Source organism: Protomyctophum bolini (genome assembly GCF_963924005.1).
Source record: "Protomyctophum bolini genome assembly, chromosome: 11".
NCBI classification, from domain to species: Eukaryota; Metazoa; Chordata; class Actinopteri; order Myctophiformes; family Myctophidae; genus Protomyctophum; species Protomyctophum bolini.
The window spans coordinates 31,521,232-31,538,030 of record NC_137872.1 but is presented as its reverse complement, the minus strand read 5'-3'; the positions used below and the strand labels follow the sequence as shown (position 1 = coordinate 31,538,030).

Below are 16,799 nucleotides of genomic sequence, written 5' to 3'. Positions count from 1 at the left end.
TCACCAGCTGACCATTAAAGTATAGATATTATTTTGCCTACCAATGGATGACTACTAGTAGTAGTAGTAGTAGTAGTAGTAGTAGTAGTAGTAGTAGTATTATACTTATCATTACCCTTATTGTTATTATTACCCTTATTATTATTATTATAAAATAATACTATTATTATTATTATTATATAAAATCAAATACATTATTTGTATAGCCAAAAACAACAACAATAACAATTTTTAACAGATGTGGCCCGCAGTCAATTTACAATTTACAATTTAGGCATTTAGCAGACGCTCTTAATCCAGAGCGATTTACATTAAGCAAGAACAAAAAAGCATGGGAATACATCACATAAAAACATTTATCATGAAACATGCGTAAGCTAAGAAAGTAACAGTGGAATATCTATATAATGAAACTATACGCGCATATGTACTATGACGTGCTATGACTAGGCCTACATACAATGCAATTATAGTGCTGTCTACATGACTCTGCAGTCAGAGTCAGACTATTATTTATTTCCACATCTCCATCTCCTTTAGGCTATTGATGGACGGACAGGCTCATCCATTCCATTCCATTCCTCCAGGCAGAAGCACGTTATTCCGTGCGTGTTTATACTGTCTACTCTGGACGTGTCATGTAGTGTGGGCTACAGAACAGAACGCAGCAGGGACGAGTCATCAAGCACGATTCATACTTCGTTGCGCACGTCGAAAACAGCCGAGGTTGTGAGCAGCGTTGCCAGATTTTGCGACAGAAATAAGCGACCACCAGGTCTATGAAAGCCAATCTGAGACCCCATCGGCAAATAAAGGAGAAACAGCGCCCTATTTTCCTTTGAATTGACGGAGTCAGTCAGAAAATTGGAGTATTATGCAGATTTCTTTTGTGGGATAGAAAACTGTGGAAATGAACCAATATTTGATGTTTGTTCTAAAAAAATAAAAAAATAAAACCTTGTTAGAAAAAAAGAAAGAAACTAGATAAAGTGCAAATCGGCACAGGTCTCCACCAGGGCAGGTCAGGTTGTGGCCTCCTGGTGGCGCTATAACAGGCCGTTGAGGAATATTTGGGGCAGAGGTTAGTCGTTGGCATCAAGGGAGTGTGTGTGCAAAGTTTGGCAAAAAACATACTCTCCCCCGGCCCTAGGCCTTCGGCCTGGTGGAGACAAAAAAAGCCAGCCTGTTGATCAAATATGCTAAGATCCCCTGACCTGAGTGGAGTCAACTGTCTGTCTCAAGAGACTAATGAAAACAAGCCCAGAACAAGTAAAGCCACTGACTCCAGTCTACAGTCAATTGAATTGAATTGAATTCAATATAGCTTTACTGGCATGAGAAAACACACATTGCCAAAGCAAAAGTGGAACAAAACATTCAATCCATTTCCACAATTAAATGAGTAAATTGAAATCTAATATTCATCAGCTATTTGAAAATAGCAGATCTACAAGCTCACAACACGTAGCTATGCAAGACGCGTTTTGAGTTTGTAGATTGGCTATTTTTGCTAAAAATATTGGGAAATGTTTTATTTATTTTTATTTTAGAAGAAAAAAAAAAACAGGTCCCTGGCAAAACATTTTTCAGATGGGGGTCCGTGGACAAATACATGGGGCAGGCCGGGGACCGTGTGGTCCTTGACATGAAAATGTTTGAGAACAACTGGTTTAAACAACATTAGGAAACAAGCACAAATAAGCAAATAACTATACACTTTAGAAACAATTAAGCCCCAAAAAGTGTAGCCACAACTATAACTTCACAGAAAATCAAGCCCAAATAAAGTCGCTTATAATAAGCAGACATGGCAACTCTGTTTGTGAGGTTGTTTTTCGTTGCGCAACACCGTCGTACGAAGGAGCATGAATTGGGCTTCACACAGTGTCCTCCAATGCGCATGCGTCGACTTGTTAAAGCCCTCTTGCTATTTGCAAAACAGAGGGGCAGCCATTCCCTTTAAATCAACATCCATTCCATTTAACTCAACATCCAAAAAGTGATCAAAAAACGACCACTTAAGATTTCTTGATAATCGAGCTTACAACCTCGTGTTATTATGAATTTGCAATTGCAATAAACTCATAAAACCAATTTAATTAGTTACAATTAAATGTCTTTATAGTAGAGTTGAACTTTTTCTATTTGACATCTACAGTAACTAGCCTACTCTACGTACATAACTGAATAATAATAATACAAAAACAAGATAGCTCTTTAGATCTTTATCACACATCATGAGGTTATTTAATGGAGCAATTACTAATCCAAACAAAAAGTTAAAGCCTTGTCAAGGCTCTGTGCTCGAGACCAATTAGACCTATTTTGTTTCCTCTAGGCAAATTTCCACAAAACATCTCCCACAAATCAGGCACAAATTCTATTCTTTTTACACACAAGATGGCAGTGTAAAGCTACTGTTGTATCTATCTAGTGACACAGATGAACCTGGCTTGGAATGATTGGTGTGACATGCTGTCTGCGCTGCTGCCCTAATGTGTTCACAAAAAAGTTTGGTTACTTGAAATTAATTAATCTCTGTGCAGGGAGGGATTAGTAAAATGTGCATCAACCGACCCTGCTCTCCCCTATGTGGTTTCATTTGTTCAGTCCAGGCCAGGCCGCAAGCCATATCACTTAATTGGTTCTTGACTTGGTGAGTGACACAGAACAGCAGTCAAGAGGGAGACTGATTCAAAACAGTGTTGTTTCTCCACCAGGCTGTTGGAGCTCACAGTAAAGTCATGTCAAAGTCAAAGAGGACCAACTCAGTGACATGCAGCCATGCCCTCGTCAAAGAGGACACCACGTTACGTTTTGGCCGCAGAGCGGCGCGGACTTAACCTGACTCCGCCAGTCCGCCAGATGGGGCAGCAGAGAGTGCCCATCAGGCGGAGTCAGGTTAGCGCGGACTCCCCATCAGGAAATAGTTTGTGCCAGTGACTATACAAAAATATCTGTTGTTAAAATGTTTTTAGAATATTCCAGTTTTGAGAACACTTTTTGAAATATATATATATTGGGACACCTCATACCTTTTCAAGGACGCCTGGGGGTCCTTTGAGAAGGAGTGCTGTAAAGGCCTGCTTCATCCACTTGTCATCGTTAAATAGACGTGTGCATCCAGTGAGGACAGTATCTGGTGCCTGGCACGTCCACATGGCTGTTTGAAGTAGGCCATGTGTGATACATACTGGGACCTTAAAACAAAAGCAAACACGCGCAGCTATGAGAGATAAGCCCCGGAGGGAGGCCTTATCAGCGGAAGCATTTTAATTATGTACAATGTAAACTGTGGGCGTTTGTCTTGGCATCTGACATTGGGACTGATATCTTTATGTTTGCGGCCCCTGTGATCTGTGTCAAAAACTTGGGCATGCAACAGTTCAAAAGATTCACTGTGCAGCTGAAGAAACAATCGACCCCCCCCCCCCCCCCCCTTCCTCTTCAGATCATTTTAGAGAAAAAGCTCTGACTGGCATTTGTTGAGCATTCCTGTGTTTTGTCTTACCATTAAACATTTATACATTTCAATCATTTGGAACACGTTACTGGCCTAAACATTTGGTAAACTTTAGTACGGATGATTCATGTTACGCTATCTCTCGCAGGCAATTTCGACATTTCAACTTGACTAAACTTTGATGCATGTATGCTCTCCTTGTTGTTGGTGTTTATCCAATCTGTTTGATGGGAAAGGAAAGCGTCCTTTATGCATGTGGATCGAAACATGGAAGTCATGTTTTGGCCCAGACTGACCTGGCCCAGTCCCAGACTCCGGCAGGCAGCTGAAGGAGAGGGGCTCAGTGACGTGGATGAGTGCATCACTCTCTCGACTCACTGGAGGTCCCCGCTGCCTCGCCGTACCACAGCAGCTTGGTGTTGACGTCACTAGGAGGGAGAGGCTGTATCACAGCCAGATGGGGGGTAGTAGGGGGTAGAAATGGGGGCTTGGGGATGATGTAACAACAGAGCACATGCAACATTATTCCAAATTCAGCAGCACTAAAAACAACAGCAAGTCAACGGCACGATATACTGTACAGGCAGCGTACTGTATACAGCATACAAGCCCTACAGTGTACATAAACTTACCGCAAACATGATGCAACCATGCAACACACAACAGCCTGGTGGTATTTGGTCCCACTCCCAAAGAATGACACTGCTTGGCTTCAACAAAGTCATTTGCACTTCATTTACTGTCGCTGTCGAAAGGATGCCTTTTATTTAGAAACTATAGCCGTTTTGTTTCATCTTAAATAAATTGACAACAAAGCCGAATTAAGAAAACAACAAAGCTGACAACCGTTCTAACAAAATATATATAATCAAGGTCTAAACAAACTTTCAAACTGTAGAAATCAGTTAAGACAAATAGAAAATGGAGTTGCCAGCCAAAATATCTGCACAATTTGTTAATTTGCGCTAACTTCAATTAAGCTTCAATTCAATTGCATGACAACTGTACTGTGTTAGTGTCTACACCTGACTTATTACGGAAAAAGAAGAGGGGGGGCAAGAGAAAGAATGTGTGTGAGAGAAGTGGGGTCAGGGAAACAGGGAGAGGAGAGAGAGAGAGAGAGAGAGAGAGAGAGAGAGAGGGGGGGGGGGGGAGGGGGGGTGGGGGGATTAAGGTGGTGGACCAGTGTGCACCACAGTAGTTCTCCTCTCCCCTTATCAGGGGCTCTCTGTGCTGTCCCATTGTGGGAGTCCACCCAATCCGCCCATCCTAGGAAATGAGAGCTTCCTGTTGTTTTATAGAGCCTTCCTGCTAAAAAGTTTGAGATATGTAATCTGTGTCCACACCAGGGAAGAGGTACAGAGCAGAATGAGGTGTTTTCTGGTGCTCTCCCTTTTGGGTAAGTAGATTTTTTCCTTCTCCCTCCTCTGTCCAGCAGCATTGCAGCACTCCTGTAGTGAGGAGTTAACAGGGCTGTGGCGTGGAACACACATGCCCTTTTTCTCACCTCAGAAGTGGAATGCTCAGTAACTTGAAGAGCGAATGGGTGTTTAGTACTGGAGCTTAGCTGGTCCCGTGATTGAGTTTTAGACCAACACAAGGTTTGCTCAAGGGGCATTAAGTAAACCTGAGCTGCGTTGATGGCTAGCCTTCATTACAGCTGTGACAGCAAAGTGTGTGTGAGTTTTTTTTTAAAGAACAATTTGTGATTCACATTGATCAAATTGTCATTTTTAGCGAGTTCACAAGGACAGTTGACTTGTTCATTGCAAAACATTTCAGATTAGTTTGATACTACCACTAACAGACCACATGAGTCAGGTCAAATGGTCTATTTATTTTCCTGGAATTTCCTGAGATGCAGGACAATGAGAGGATGCAATAAACACTGACCAATGTTTTCTATTTGGTTCCATTTATAGCCAATTCATATATAGAGCCATGTAAACAAAGACTCAGATATCATACAGAAGTAATAATGCTATAAAGGATTAACCTTTATCACATTATATTACTTCTGTATGATATCTGGGAGTCCTTTTTTTATGTATAGTCCCATCCATGTGTAATGACATGTTGTGTAGCTAATTAGAGCATTGACAAGTGCCAATGTATTTCTCCCACAGCTGGATGCACAGTTGTAGCTGGACTGGTCAACGAAGAGTTAGGGGTGCCACATGTCACAACATCAGGCAAGTTGTTTGTTTATTGTTACAATTTAGGCATTTAGCAGACGCTCTTCATCCAGAGTGATTTACAGTAAGCAGGTATATACGACGTAATACATCAAATGCATAGAACTACTAATAAAAAAAAAAGCATTTCATTTAGCACCCAGGATTTTAGAGCCAGTTGACTAACTTGGCATCTCTTTTCTACAGGGTATCAAATGACAGAGGCCATGAACAGCACTGGTCGTAAGTGGACAGCTTTCATTTTCTTTATTGATGTCATTAATTTCTATACATATACCTATAATGTTTTGGCAGGGCCGTGCACCTGGAATTCTGAAACTAAAACTGAATTTAGAAGTACAACAAAATAGCCTATTACTTGGACCGGAAGACAGTAGAATGATGAGTATAGTATAGTATAGTACAATGTACATACTTACAGAAACATGTGGATGAAAAGGCTTTTGAATTTTTACTGATTACCAGTTAAAAACGGCATCAACGGAACCTTACAAGCGGTGACACGTTTGAGCGTGATCTGCATGATGTCCTAAATTCTAAAACTAGACTTCACAACCACATAGGTCTCAGAAACACTGAGGAAACATGTCCGTTTCCTTCTGCTGCTGATCGTCATTAAAATATTGCATACTTATTTGCAACTGGTGATGACTTTATGCCACCCAAAAGATGTTTGAGTTGACCACTTCAGTCCCCTTCTTTCTACAACCAGACTTCAGGTGGGGGGAAACAAAACAAGCTACTCTAGCCTTTGTACGGAATGAGACAGGGTGGAGAGCAACTGTAGTTCGTCAAGAGAGATATAAATGAGACAAATTATGTAGCCATAAATAGGGCACTTTCTCCTGTGAAGGCAATTGGGCAATTGGGTCTGATTTGATTTGACGTATCCTAGTAGTCAATAGGCAGTATTCTGGTTCAGCATTTTAGTTGCCTTGTACTTATAAAATAAATAATAAGCTTTGACTTTGATGAAATATACACAGATCCATGGGGAACTCTTGGAACATTTTCATAAACACAGTTGGCTGGTTTGGAAATGACAAAACCCCTTGTTCAGAACAAACTCTACATTCTGCCAAGATCTCTCAGTGTGTGAGATAAGAACCCAAGACAAACTCCTGGGGAGGTCTCAACAGTGAAGCCATGCTGCGTTCACACGGACCGATGCAAAGATAGCCTACAACAGCATAGTATACCACCGTACGGTGGTGTCGCTCACACAAAATAGCAGCCCTACAAGCTCACACAACAACCGCGTTGCATGCTGAGCTTGTAGGTCTGCCATTTCCGGCTGGCATGACACAGTCGCCCAACAAAGCATAAATCAGGCTTAAGAGGTCAGCAGCTGCAGACACCAGGCCCGCAATGGTGTGTGCATGGGGTCAAAGGTTAACTCAAACCTCATTACGAGTCGCCCCCACTGCGTCTCACTTCCTGTATTTGTTCGTCATTCACCCCATACAACGTCTGTGATCAGCGCATGAACCCTGGATTATTGTGAAACAACTGGAGCTGTGGTGGAACACACAGGCCCCCTTCTCTGCTCCTCATCCTGTGCCTCCCTACCCCTCCCCTCCCCCCTCCCTCCCCCTGCCAACTCCCCCCCCCCCCCCCCAGACCCTGAGCGAGCTCCTCCTCTGCCGAAAAGACACTTTTTTTCTCCTCCTGATGTCATTACTAAATCAAAATGTTGCTCAGCAAACAGATGTGGAGAGAGGGGCTCAACATGTGGCCACAGTGACTGGCACATTAACATGTTTGTCCTGAGAAGACACAGAGCGTTTCGTTATCCTTTGATTCATTCAACCAAAGCATGCAGCTCTCTCTCTCTCTCTCTCTCTCTCTCTCTCTCTCTCTCCTCCTCTTTTTCCCTCGCTCTCTCTCTCTCTCCCCCACAAGATTTAAGACTTTGATCTCTGCTCCGTGCAACGATCTCGGGTTGGGGATGCGAGCTTTAATAGCAGCGTTACGATGCAAAACTAAACCTTCCGGTATAAAAGACTTATTAGCTCCACATTGCCAGGGATGGCCTGGCCTCTTACACACACATACACACATATTCCCGCAGGATCGTCATGTTTGAGACTTGTGAAGTCAGGAGGTCTCACACAGTAAGCTATAGCTTAAGTTGTGTGCGTGTGTGTGCGTGTGCGTGTGCGCGCACGTGCACATGCATGCGTGCGTTTTTGCACATGTGTGTGTGTTGAGGAGAGTGGGGGGGCTGGGGGGGGGGGGGGAGATTGTAATCTGCTTTTTCAAAACAGCTGGTCAGCCCTCATAACAACTTCTTCCAGGTTTGATGAAATTAACCCAGATATGAAATCATGGCTGTCTGCACAGCACACCCATTGCACAGTCATGATTACATCCACCCCTAAACCCTGCAAGCCCTAAATGTTTACTTATGTTTCCTATTTGGCAGAGGCAGCCCAAAAGGCAAATAAATCACATGCTGCGAGCCGGCCAGGCCAGGCCTTCTTCTTCCACTGTGAGAAACTGAGACTAAAAAGCAGAACAAGAGTTAAAGACTAAAGGGTTTTCAGATGTGAGTCCAGCCTCGCTTTGGGTGTGCTCCCTTTTATTTGGGGGAGAAGTGGAGAGGACAATCGTTGTTGCCTCCACCCCTTTAAAAAGGCAAACGCAAAAATCCTACAGAAATGCGTGCGTTGGATAGAGGAAGAGCTGCTGCCAAGGAGCACGCAGGGCAGAGAGAGACAGACGGGAAACCTCGGAGAACATCTGGTAACCGCGGGTAACACCGTTTTGGACATCTGGTTACTGAAGGTTACACGGCGTCCGTCTCTCCCACCCTGTCGGGTTTCCTGTTATGCCTCGCTGTACGCGGTCTAGGAACTTTAGCCTCATTATTATACATGGTCATCAGCTGGGTTAAAACGCACCTTTGTAGACTTTTCTCTGACATGAAGGGAGTGCTTGGTTTCTTTGGGGTGTTTCTCTCCTTTCTCTGCGGTGAGTGTCTGCGTGCTCTCTCTCTCTCTCTCTCCTTCACAGCTGCAACATGTGTGTGTCTCACAGACAGTGTTGGACATTTTCAGTGACTATATTATGAGCTATAGAGAGGAATGCTGATGTATAAAACTCTCTTCACCACTGAAGTATGCTGCATGTTTGTTATAGAATAGAAGGTTTATTTACAGAATGGAAATATATCTATAGGCCCTTTTTTCCCAACTTTCTGTTATGTTGTTTTTTGAATCTTAACACTGTTTTTGTTTTCTTATTACTCTCCAGATACGCCTTATGCTGATACTGCTGGTACATATGGTAGGATGACATTTTAACCATGCATTTCCCTATGCAAAGGGACACTCTCTGTAACTACACGAGATCCTTTCTTTACTAAATTATAATCTCTCTCTCTCTCTCTCTCTCTCTCTGACACACACGCACGCACATACACACACACACATGCACATGCACACGCACACGCACACACACACACACACACACACACACACACACACACACACACACACACACACACACATGTAGGTTGTGGGAACGCAACGTTTTGTAAGGACATCTGTGAAATCTGCCACGACTATTTCCCCGGACGGCCGATGGATTGCCTCCACACCATGCTGCAACACCGGTGCTCCGGTGTGTTCGAAGACACTATGAATTCACTGAACAACACTGACTGGTGCATTTGGAGCAACGTAAGAAGGTAACAAGCATAGTTGCATTCATACTATGTTCCCTGATGAAGTTATTATTACGTTGTACATGCAGGTTAACCACATGAACCCTTAGAGTGTCCCTATTTTGGGCATAGTAGATCGCCTCTTTCTGACGAAGAGATTTGGTATGGAGGGACAAAAGGAGGGGACGAGTATAGACCCCTGGGGGATCTCCAGTCTAGCCTGACAACTAGACTGCCACAGAGAAAATACATCCCTGGGGAGATTGGTCTGGCACTGGAATTACATTTAGCTCACCCCAGAGTTGTGGGTGACCAATCAGAGTAAATCTTCCACACTGAAGTTCCAGACTAATATCTACGCATCGATAATAGCCTGGCCATGACAGGCTACCTCCAGTCATGATGTATATTGTATATAGTACAGTATATAGGCTTTAAGAGCCAGTTGCATCACCTCACACTAAGTTCAAACGTAGCCTATAGATATAGCTTAAATGGCTTTTACGTCAGGACTTATGCATTACTAAAAGCCATTTAACCTATAACTAGGCTAAGTTTGAACTTAAGTCTGAGGTGGTGCAACCCCCTATATACAGTAAGAGGTTAAGTCGCTCTGGATTAAGAGCGTCTGCTAAATGCCTAAATTGTAAATTGTTAAACAGCACACTAACAGCTCTTTTCCATGTCGGCGTCACGTCTTCTCAACCCTCGCTCTCCCGCTCCGCACGGCAGCGCGTACAACAACTTCACCATTTGCACAGAGGAGACGGCCGAGTGTCTCCTGATCCCGTGGCCCAACCCGTTGGTGGAGCAGATCTTCGTGGACGTCCACGCCAAGTTCTTCCAGGACTGTCCCACGGAGGAGCTGACCGAGCCGCCGCCGGGCATCGTGTTCGCCCTGGTGATGACGCCCATCTGCCTGATACCCGTCATGGTCATCCTGGTGGTGCTGAAGACCAAGAATGGTGACGGCAGCTCCTGATATATAGACCCCGGTGGATCGGCTGTGTCTCGGCGTCTGTTCTGGGTCCCTCCAGCGGTCCAAATGATCCATTTAACTCAGTTAATTTATAGTGTAGTTTAGGGTCCCAGAGGTACATATCATGGGGTCCGTGGCCTAATACATCTCAAAACTGGGGGTCCTTGAAATTAAAAAGGTTGAGGATCACGTAACTACCCGGTAAGCTACAGTATACAGTAACTAAGGGAAAAACATTGGCTGATATTTTGCGTTTAAAAGTGTTTCAACTAGTCAGCCAAATGAGATATCGGCAAATAAATTATATTACACTAATTGTAACTATGTTCTTGAGGTAACTGTTATCCCCCAAAATCACGAAGGCTAATTTGACCTTTGGGATACACGAATCCTTTTGTCTGTCCAAAAATGTATAGTTACGGCACTTTGGCTTTAAGGCAGTATACTGGAACCCCAATGTACAATGTCCTCAGTGCCTAATTAACTCTTAAACGCTCGAGTGTACAAGATGTTGACATTTTTACACTCTCAGATTTATAGAACGCGTAATTTGGTCCGCCCCGTGGTCCCCAGACCCGACGCTGAGAAGAACCATCGTGGTGGATGATGAGTTGTGGCTGACGTCACATTTTCCTACTTGAGATGGGCGGTCTGCTGAGACCCGGGGAGGACGTTGCCTCCGTCCAGCACGCATGGGCTTTGATTCAACTCACCAACAACCCTGTGGAGGACTGGGGGTCTCCCTAACCTGCACTTCATATAGTCCCCCATAGTCTAATAATCCTGCCATCAAGTTGATTGGATTCCGCATATTTAAATGAGAGATTATTATGTCTGTGTGTGGGCGTGCGCGTGTGAACGCGCGCGTGTGTGTGTCCATGTGACTCCAGACAGTGCCCCACATCGTTTGATGATGGTGAAAACTAAAGTAGGCTATACAATAAATATCTTAGGACCTTTATAACTGAGCCAGACCCGTGACCATGTTGGTCGCAAGTGTTATTACAATTGTAACGCCTTCTAAAATGTTGTGAAATCTGAAAGCATGAGATGCTTCTTCTCAACTGGACTGACTTGTCCTGCATGTCCGTACGCAGGGCTTAATGACAACAGCTCTTAAAGCTGGCAAAGGTGAAAGAAAAGTACATTAATGTACCTCGCATTGTGTTGATTAATAACACGTGAAACTAGTTTGTTCACAGAACAACGTACGAAACCACTTATCCTTACCCTATCGTCCCTATTTTGGGCTTAGGCGAAGACTTTTGAAAATCAATTTTCAAAAAATAGCAAGCCTTGAGCTTACATAGGAAATGTGAAGAATTTTGAATTAATCTGAACTAATCTGATTGTGATCGTAACGTGTCACCACAGAGCAGAACACTGGCTGCTTTGATGTTTTCCAGGGTGTTTTCCTAAATGGAATATTTTGATGAAGATAATACACTTTAATTTATGACAACGGTCCTCCTCCTTGGACCAACAACATACTGTAGTGTACAGTATGAGTGAGCGTTGAAATAATGGACAGACAGGAGGAGGAAGAGTCTAATAAGCATATTTTGGCCTCGGTATGCGAGTCACTGACTCTGGAAGGTTGGGGGTCAGGGGTCACAGACGGTACGCCCTGAATATGGCACGTCTTTCCTGCTATTGTCTGTTCTGTGAACTGACTGAAGAGTCATTTGGCAGCGCCTTCTCTCCAGTGGTGGAAAAAGTATACTCACACATTTAGTTTTTTTACTTAATAAGTAAAAGTATCAATACTGCAATATAGAAATGCTCTGTTAGGGCTCACTCACACCTTTCGATCTAGCATACAACGTTGATGCATGCTAGATGTAAGCAAGATGTAAGTGTCATGGCCGCCCCAATGCATTTCCAATGGAAGTCACATGGTTTGACACAACATTTGTGTTGTACGTCTTTCGGCTGTGTTTCGACTGCCCCCAACCCCCTCATACAACACAAATGTTGTGTCAAACCATGTGACTCCCATTGGAAATGCATTGGGGCAAGATGTATCACACCCTTTGTATACAACAAGCATACATCAGTCTGTTGCGAAGGTGTGAGTGAGGCCTTACAAGTGAAAGTCAGGAGGTCAAAATTTACTTGGGTAAAAGAACAAAAGTATTGGTATCAAAATGTACTTAAAGTACCAAATATAAATGTACTCATTGTGCAGAATATGTCCCCATTTAAAATGTTTCAAAACCTTTTGAAAATAGCACATCTACAATCGGTAGATGTAGATCGGCTATTTTCAAATGGCCGAAATGTACACAGGGCTGAAGTGATGTATGTTTTGTAATAATAATCAAAGTAACTTAGTAACTAAAGTTTCCAAATAAATGTAGTGGAATAAAAGTACATTTGGATCCGAGACGTAGTGGAGTAGAAGTATTGGAAATTGTAAATACTCAAGTAAAGTACAAATACCAAAAAATTGTATACTGTAAGTAAATGTACTTAGTTACTTTCCACCGCTGCTTTCCAGACGACGACGACAATCCTCACCGTTGTGTGAAGAGCCAATAAGCTTGTAGCTTAAAGGGCCACTTCGGCACTTTTCAACCTATCTTCATATAATTGGTCCTCACTAATGTTCATGATAAAATAGCACCATATGAAGACAAGTTGAAAAGTGGTGAGGTGGTCCTTTAATTTACCATCAAATGTCTGGATGTAAATCATCTGCTCTTTGGAGCAAATAAACTACGATTAACAAAGTGTATCGATGTCACGATGATATGATTTTTATTATTTTTAGCCTTGAAAGGCAATGACACCAAAGTAAGCACTGTTGTTTTGTTTTTTTTAACAAAGAAATATTATGTGTACTGTACATACACTGTACCATATTTCTGCTTTTGTCAGGACTAATATACAGTCTGTTCTCACACTGTTCTGTATGTATTGGAATGTGATTTTTTTATATTGTATAATTAAATCTGTATTTCTATTGCTACCATATGTGTTTGGTTAATTTAATGCTCATTTATACCACCATCTCCTGTGTCCTAAATAAATGGTTTGGTCGATTACACAATTCATTGATTATGGGCAACATTAAATATAGATTTTAGATTTTCCTCCTTTCAAATAGTTTAAACAGTGAAAATAACAGATCTACAGTATAAGCTCACAACGGGGTAAAGCTTGTAGAACGGCCGTATAGTACCACAAACTGAAAAATATGGTCATAAGTGCACGGTTAATCAACCTCGATGAAAAAGGTGTTTTTTTTGTTGAATAAAAAAAACGTGCTTCTCGATAATATCAAAAGAGTAATCGATCGCTAAGGAAATAAATAACCAATACTTGCAGGCCTAATAGTAATATAATTGTTCAGTGGGCCACGTGTTACTGTGGCTTCTGTGTGCGGTTGGTGTACGCGGCTGCTTGTGTACAGTTGCTATGCTCTATAAGTACTGATGTACTGTAGTGAGTAGTGAAGGAAGCAGTGACAGCAGTTTGTATCACACCCTCATCATCTGGCGCACACGACACTGTTGGGTGGGCCTCTGTGTGCGCGTGTGTGTGCGTGCGTGTGTGCGCGCGTGTGTGTGTGTACATGTGTGTGTCTGTCAGGGCTGGGTGGAAAAGTGTGTTTTGTGACCCTCTTCCTTTCTACAAGTCAGGTCATCCCTGTCCCGCCCTCCATCTAATCCCAAAACTCTAGTAGTCCTTATTCTATCATAGTTTTACATAATACACATAATAGCTAACTCAAAGCCATACATGTCCACAACAATTTATCTCTTATGACAATTTTTTAACCTCAAATTAAATCAATATTATTCATAAATGCCATACTGTTCCCCAAGGGCAGTTGAAGCTCTTGTTGATTTTCCAAAATGCCATGAAAATTATGGCGTCTGACTCATTGAGGACAAATCACACACTTAATGGTGCAATGCCCACTATGAACCAGCAGGTGTCACTGGTACTGTTTCTCTGCAACAGTGTGCTAAAAGAAATGCAACGTTCACTCTGATATTGTCTCCTTTCTTTGATATTGATAGATATTGTCTCCTTTCTCTGACAGAACAGAGTTGGTGACTATACTATAGTAGTAGCCTACTAGAAGCCATTAAAAGTGAAAATTGAAACAGTATCATGGTCATTATCCTGGTCAGTATCCAAGTGTCAATATCCTAGTGTCAGTATCCTCATTATCCTGGTCAATATCCTCCTCATGTCATTATCCTGGTCAGTATCCAAGTGTCAATATCCTAGTGTCAGTATCCTCATTATCCTGGTCAATATCCTCCTCGTGTCAGTATCCTGGTCAATATCCTGGTAGTGTCTGTAGGATATTTGACCCAGTATTTGTAGCCTAATTTGTATCAAAATACTAGCCCCATAATATGTTTTGGGGCTTTTTGCCTTCATCGATATAATTACAGTAGTTTGACAGGGGGAGAGAGATGGGGGGAATACACGCAGCAAAGGTCGTCGGGATTGGGACTCGAACCCACGACATGCATGGACTGCTCTGTATCTCTGGCTACAGTATACGTTGTTGTCATGCACCTTTTGTGTCTTACTTCCTGCAACACTGAATTTGCCCTCAGGGATCCAGTATCTTAAGTGAATAAGTCTTCCTACTTCCAGGCCACTTCCCTGCTGTTCACAGGTGTTACTGATGGGCTCTGTTCCATTCTGGTCAAACCATAGACCGTAAAAGAATATGGACAAAGCGTTCCCCGGGTCTGATATGGACGTAAGATGAAGCCAGTTAGAGTCTACACACAGGGCAAATGGAACCAAATGGACCCTCTACAGTCTACACTGTAGAGGGTCCATTTGGTTCCATTTGTAGGCCTACACTCTCTGAGTTGGGGTCCTTGAAATTAAAAAACAGTTTGAGAACCACCGTACACTAAATGGAGCATTGCCTTAATTAGTATCATCGGTAACACCTGTGAAGGAAGTGGGAAGAGGCCCGGAGGCAGGAAGATCGGTTAATTTTATTCTGTGTGCATAGAGCCTCATTGTCCTACAAATCACACGTATATCACTTATATAAATAACACTTATATAAATAACTATCAGAGTGCTGCAGCGGTCTGGTCTTGCCTTCCGTTCTCATCAATTTATGAGATTGTGCTGACTCAAAACAACAACAAACAAACAAACCATTTGTCACATACCGCAAAGTGTTTCAGAGTTTCACGTAGGATGGGTTTGCACTTGCAGTATAGCTGCAGGTGGAGGTACAGGTACAGGTGCTCTCGTGTTACATGAACTTATATAACAAAACAATACAGCCAGTAAAACACACACGCACGCACGCATGTGGACTGAATATCACTGATCACTGATTCAGACGTGTTCAGACTGTGGTGTCGTCCACAGTTAACAGTTTTTGTATTGAGTTGTGCTTGAAATGTACTGAAATTCTTCAAACTGTTAATAAATACTTCAACTATACAATTATGCTTAGTGCATTATAGGCCTATATACAGTACTTTAAATAGGCATAGGAAATGTGTGTGTATGTACATATATATATATATATATATATATATATATATATATATATACATACATACACCGGTAACTTTATGTGATCTGTGTTTGAGCTTTTAAATGCAGTACAGGCTGAATATTAAAAAAAACGATGTCAGCTCATCTAAAAAACAATCTATTTGGTGAAACTAATCTTTAAACATGCCATGGAACGCCTGTAGCTGCTCAACACTTTAAAATTCCCTCAGCTAAGGCGCAGCACATTACATAATATTGTGAGGTGCCTGAACTTGCACTTACTACAGTAAAATCAACTGATATGAAGTGTCCCCTAGGCGTCATCGTTCCAATGATCTAGCTGACATGTAATGGGCTGACAGGTCGCCGTGGGCCTGTTATCTCTCTCTCTCTCTCTCTCTCTCTCTCTCTCTCTGTCACAAACGAAACGGAGCAGGGAACATGTTGAAGGAACAATTCCACATTATGTTGTTATGCAACGCCATACAGAATTAATGAATGTGTATTTAGTACAATGCACAGCTTATTAACACGAGGGAATGACTATAATATCTCTATAATGGAGATGATGTTCATATTTAACAAGTTGCGTTGGTGTGTGGAAGAGACCTTTAAACCATGCCAGAGTGTTGACTGCATAATAATCGACTTAAATAAGACCACACAAATGTTTGCTTGCTGTATAATATTATGCACAATATCCAATAGCAATGTCAACAGTTTGAGTAACGGCCGAGCAAGGCTCCCTCCCTAGCATATATGTATGTGTGTGTTTGTGTGTGCTCGTGCCGTGCATGCATGCATACATGCATGCACATGTGGGACTGGGAGAGTGAGAAACAGAAAAGTGAACAAAATGTGAAATCAGTAAAATCGCCTCAGGGAATCCATGTCAGCACATTCCACATTCGGCTTCAAAAGGTAGAGGCGTCACACCCACCGAGCCTGGCATATATATACATCTAGGAAGGGGAGGATACCTCTACTCAGCCATCTGAG

At 42.5% G+C, this 16,799-nt stretch overlaps 1 protein-coding gene across 2 annotated transcripts; it reads left to right on the top strand.

The window, feature by feature from the left end:
• The first annotated feature begins 4,793 nt into the window (after positions 1–4,793).
• On the top strand, positions 4,794–13,278 carry ramp2 (receptor (G protein-coupled) activity modifying protein 2). 2 transcript variants are annotated; one of them, XM_080777136.1, is made up of 6 exons: positions 4,794–4,862; positions 5,590–5,655; positions 5,845–5,880; positions 8,914–8,946; positions 9,175–9,349; positions 10,058–13,278. In XM_080777136.1, the coding sequence occupies exons 1-6, from the start codon at positions 4,832–4,834 to the stop codon at positions 10,305–10,307; spliced, it is 591 nt and encodes a 196-aa protein (XP_080633262.1). In that variant the 5' UTR covers positions 4,794–4,831; the 3' UTR covers positions 10,308–13,278. The 2 variants fall into 2 exon arrangements, with proteins under 2 accessions (XP_080633262.1, XP_080633263.1); XM_080777137.1 differs by lacking the exons at positions 4,794–4,862; positions 5,590–5,655; positions 5,845–5,880 and adding an exon at positions 8,277–8,631.
• Positions 13,279–16,799: the final 3,521 nt, after the last annotated feature.

What these genes read in the sequence shown, in the direction of transcription:
- ramp2 (XM_080777136.1), top strand. Translation starts at nt 4,832, where the DNA reads ATGAGGTGTTTTCTGGTGCTCTCCCTTTTGG. An exon ending in TCTGGTGCTCTCCCTTTTGG is followed by an intron (nt 4,863 to 5,589) that starts GTAAGTAGATTT and finishes TTTCTCCCACAG; the next exon opens with CTGGATGCACAGTTGTAGCT. An exon ending in TGATACTGCTGGTACATATG is followed by an intron (nt 8,947 to 9,174) that starts GTAGGATGACAT and finishes ACACACATGTAG; the next exon opens with GTTGTGGGAACGCAACGTTT.